This window comes from Delphinapterus leucas, chromosome 5, assembly GCF_059928025.1.
Source record: "Delphinapterus leucas isolate spDelLeu-1000000601 "Yukka" chromosome 5, BTC_Dleu_Yukka2, whole genome shotgun sequence".
NCBI classification, from domain to species: Eukaryota; Metazoa; Chordata; class Mammalia; order Artiodactyla; family Monodontidae; genus Delphinapterus; species Delphinapterus leucas.
The window spans coordinates 114,585,997-114,589,405 of NC_143133.1; the positions used below are offsets into that span (position 1 = coordinate 114,585,997).

The window sequence follows — 3,409 nt, forward strand, 5'->3', positions numbered from 1 at the left end:
AAAATACTGAGAACCTCAGAAGTTAATGGAAACCATTCTTTCTTATTTTCAGCGAAGCTTTCTGGGCTATGCCAGTTTTAAAGTCGGAGATCTACTGAAGTCCAAGGAGCAAGTGCTGACCCTGAGCCTGAGGTGGGTCTCAATGCTGTTAAATTTAACAGCCTGTGCTATTCATTGAAGGCTGGTTGGGTTTGAAAGTCACAATTCTTGCAGATGTCTGGATGTCAACTCTCAAACAGCTTACGTTCTCCTCTGCAACAAGTTACAGGGAAACAGCAATTAGTCAGGTTCATATTCAAGTCTGTGTTTCACATGGTCAAAAGTTATCAGCTCTTGTAGGGAAAAAAAATGACATTATTAACAAACTAGTGGTGGCCAGAGGGTTAGGGGTGGGGAATGGACAAAAAGGTGAAGGAGATTAAGCAGTACAAACTACCAGTTATATAAGTCACAGGGATGTAATGTACAGCAGGGGAATATAGCCAATAATGATATAATAGCTTTGTATGGTGCATAATCTATAAAAATATCAAATCACTGTATTGTACGCCTGAAACCAATATAATATTGTAAGCAACTATACTTCGATATAAAATAAAAAATAAAGTGATGAAACTTGAAATGAAACTTCAAAAAATAAGGTGATAAAATTCTTTGAAAGTAAGAAAGTAAATAGGAATGATGGGCATGTTACTAAATAATATTTCTGTTACTTATCAAAATGTTACTTTTTAAATCAAGTGAGTTTCTAGGTTTGAAATACGTTTGTTAGAGGCAACTTGCAGATTTATGATAATAAAGGGTAAGCTGATTATTCTCTTTTCTTAAAGTTTATTTTGCTGCTATACTATTAAATATAAAGTGTAAGTTAAAAAAATAAAGTACAAGTTAAAACAGACTCATTGCAACAGACAGCAGATCAGAGATGCTTTTGAGTATGAGTGCAATCTGTTTTGATACAGATGACACAACAATCTTTAGGAACTGCACCGCGTTTTCATACTAAGAAGAGTATTAAATAGATTAATCATTTCTTTTTAACTTCATTATAAATTAGAAAAATAGTATGTTATTTTCTAACCATATAATAACTTTAAAATTATGTATACATGGAGAACACTGCCTTACAATATTTATATAGTATAAATGAATATAAAAATTGTAGAGAACATTGTTTGTAAATCTTAAGATGCTCTTCTTTTGACGCAATGTAGAGACCATTGTCAGGGAACAGACAATGTGTCAAGTTTGTTTTCCCTCTGCCCAGCCCCTAAGGACCCATTATAACCAATTTATTTCAGTGTAGATGTCATGGTTTATGGTGGAATCTGTACTGCTGGCTGTCTCCTGTCTGATTTTTTCCTGACCCTTACAGTTTAGCATTTTGACTTAAGAGACGGTATAAAATAATTTAAAGTAACACATGTTCATGCAGAAAAATAAGTGTTGAAGGGTTCTACTGAGGCTGTCATCTTCTTTTTGGCTTCCTTTCGGCTGTAACTTTTTTTGTTGTTGCATTTTATTTGGGACGGCATTTAAAAATCTTTATAGTTTTGTGGTGTTATTCCCAATAAAATTTTGCTGTGCTTATTTTCTGTTGGAAGTGTGTTAAGTGCCAGCTAAAATGTCTATCTGTCACTGTCACTGGTATCCTAGAAGATATCTATTACCCATCTAGCATGGCAGTTAGATTTGACCCAAGTGCCCCTGGATTCATGATATAAGATGTCAGACATTGAGCTTGCTGAGAACCACCAGCAGGTCACGTGTTTTCTATATAAGGTGCATGGTACTTTATTCCTCACCTTGCTGATCACAAACAGCAGTACTGATTGTATCATAACTGTCATTAACGTCGCAGTCCTCTGCACAACATTTAGACACTGGCTTTGAAACAGATATCAGGGACCCAGAAATCCTTAGTGCAATGAAAATATGTGAGCACACACAATTAGAGGAAGGATAGGAACAGAAAGATCTAGTTTAGAGTACTACACTTACAAGGAAAAAGGAATATAATAATTCCAGATTTAGAGGAAATCAAGACACATTTCCACTTTTGATTTGAATGCTCCTGATTCTTATTTATTTGATTTTGATTGTCTAAAAGGAAACCAAATTTAGCAACAAAGCATTGCATTTTCTAGAAAAAATAATTTTTGAAAGCCAACTTTGAAATGGCGAGGTTAATATTTTTTTCCCTTTTTGCGCTTTGCCAAATTTGTAGATTTCTTCCTCTATGAACAAGACACATTATAGACTTATCATAACCTGCTGATTTCTGATGCTTCGTGTTTTTCCATCTGTTGTAATTTATCTTCTTTCCAATGACTTGGCAACCTCTGAGGTACTGAATCGGAAAAACGTTAGATCAGGGATAAGAAGCATTTTTTCGGTTATTAGTTTTGTTTTTACTATTCCTTTGCACTGACATTATCTGACTTTTATTCCTTTTATATTCGGGTCATAATTTTTAAAGAGTAGAATTCTCAGATTTCTGTAAAACAAATTCACAGAAATAAGGGTAAGGGCGTATTTGTTGGCACCGTTCTTGGATCGTGAGTCTGGTTTTGTTTGTGTTCACTGTCCCTTATTCTTATCAGGTAAGTCAGATTTCAAACTCTCAAACTAGTTTCATGGAATACCATAGTTTAATGTGGCCTGTCCTATGTGCTGTGAACTGGAATTTTTGAGTTTGAGTTGAATTTTTATTTTCCACAAAAAACTTAAAAGGGCAAGAAGTGTGTGTCTTATTTATAGACTTAGACTCAAATTGCATGAAATATGGTACTGTGCATTTTTGAAATTGTAGGCTAAAATTTGTTTGCATGTATTGGGGAGAATGCCTCCGATATAGAAAGTGGTTCCCACTCATGTAACTCATTTTCATTTAAATGCATAGCCACTAAATTTCTGTCTAAGTGTTCTAGTATCCCAATCGGTGTCTTTATTTAGTATTAACCCTGGTACCTTTATATGACATCTGCTTTGTTTTTCTAGTTTACATTTGGTAGTTCCTGTCTACTCTGACTTCCTTTAGATCTGAATCATACTTTCTGTTTCGTTTTCTAGCTCATTACTATCTATTCCTGACTTCCATACTGTACTGTAAACAAGCTAAGGTTCTTGTATAGCGGATTACAATTGCAGACATGGAAGACACTGGTTAATATTACAATAATAGTAATACTAATGAGAAGAGAAGGAGGAGGAGGTGGAGGGGGAAGATACTATGAGACACTACGTGTTTTATGCTCTGATAAGTATGTTAGAGATGTTGTTTCATTGACCCTTATCAGCGTATGATGTTATTCCTTTTGTCATTTTATAAACTAAGGAACTGAGGTGTAGAAAGCAGTTAAGTAATTTGCGCAAAGTTACAATGCTCTTAACATAAGAAAGCCAAGGC

The 3,409-nt window shown here is 34.6% G+C and overlaps 1 protein-coding gene across 8 annotated transcripts in view; it reads left to right on the forward strand.

Moving 5' to 3' along the window:
- Positions 1-3,409, forward strand: part of INPP4B (inositol polyphosphate-4-phosphatase type II B) — a 701,292-nt gene that overhangs the window by 459,557 nt on the left and 238,326 nt on the right. For all 8 annotated transcript variants that reach the window (XM_089911312.1, XM_089911308.1, XM_089911305.1 and 5 more), the window contains one exon: positions 53-132. In XM_089911312.1, coding sequence (XP_089767438.1) covers positions 53-132 — 80 coding nt within the window. The remainder of the gene's footprint in view (positions 1-52; positions 133-3,409) is intronic.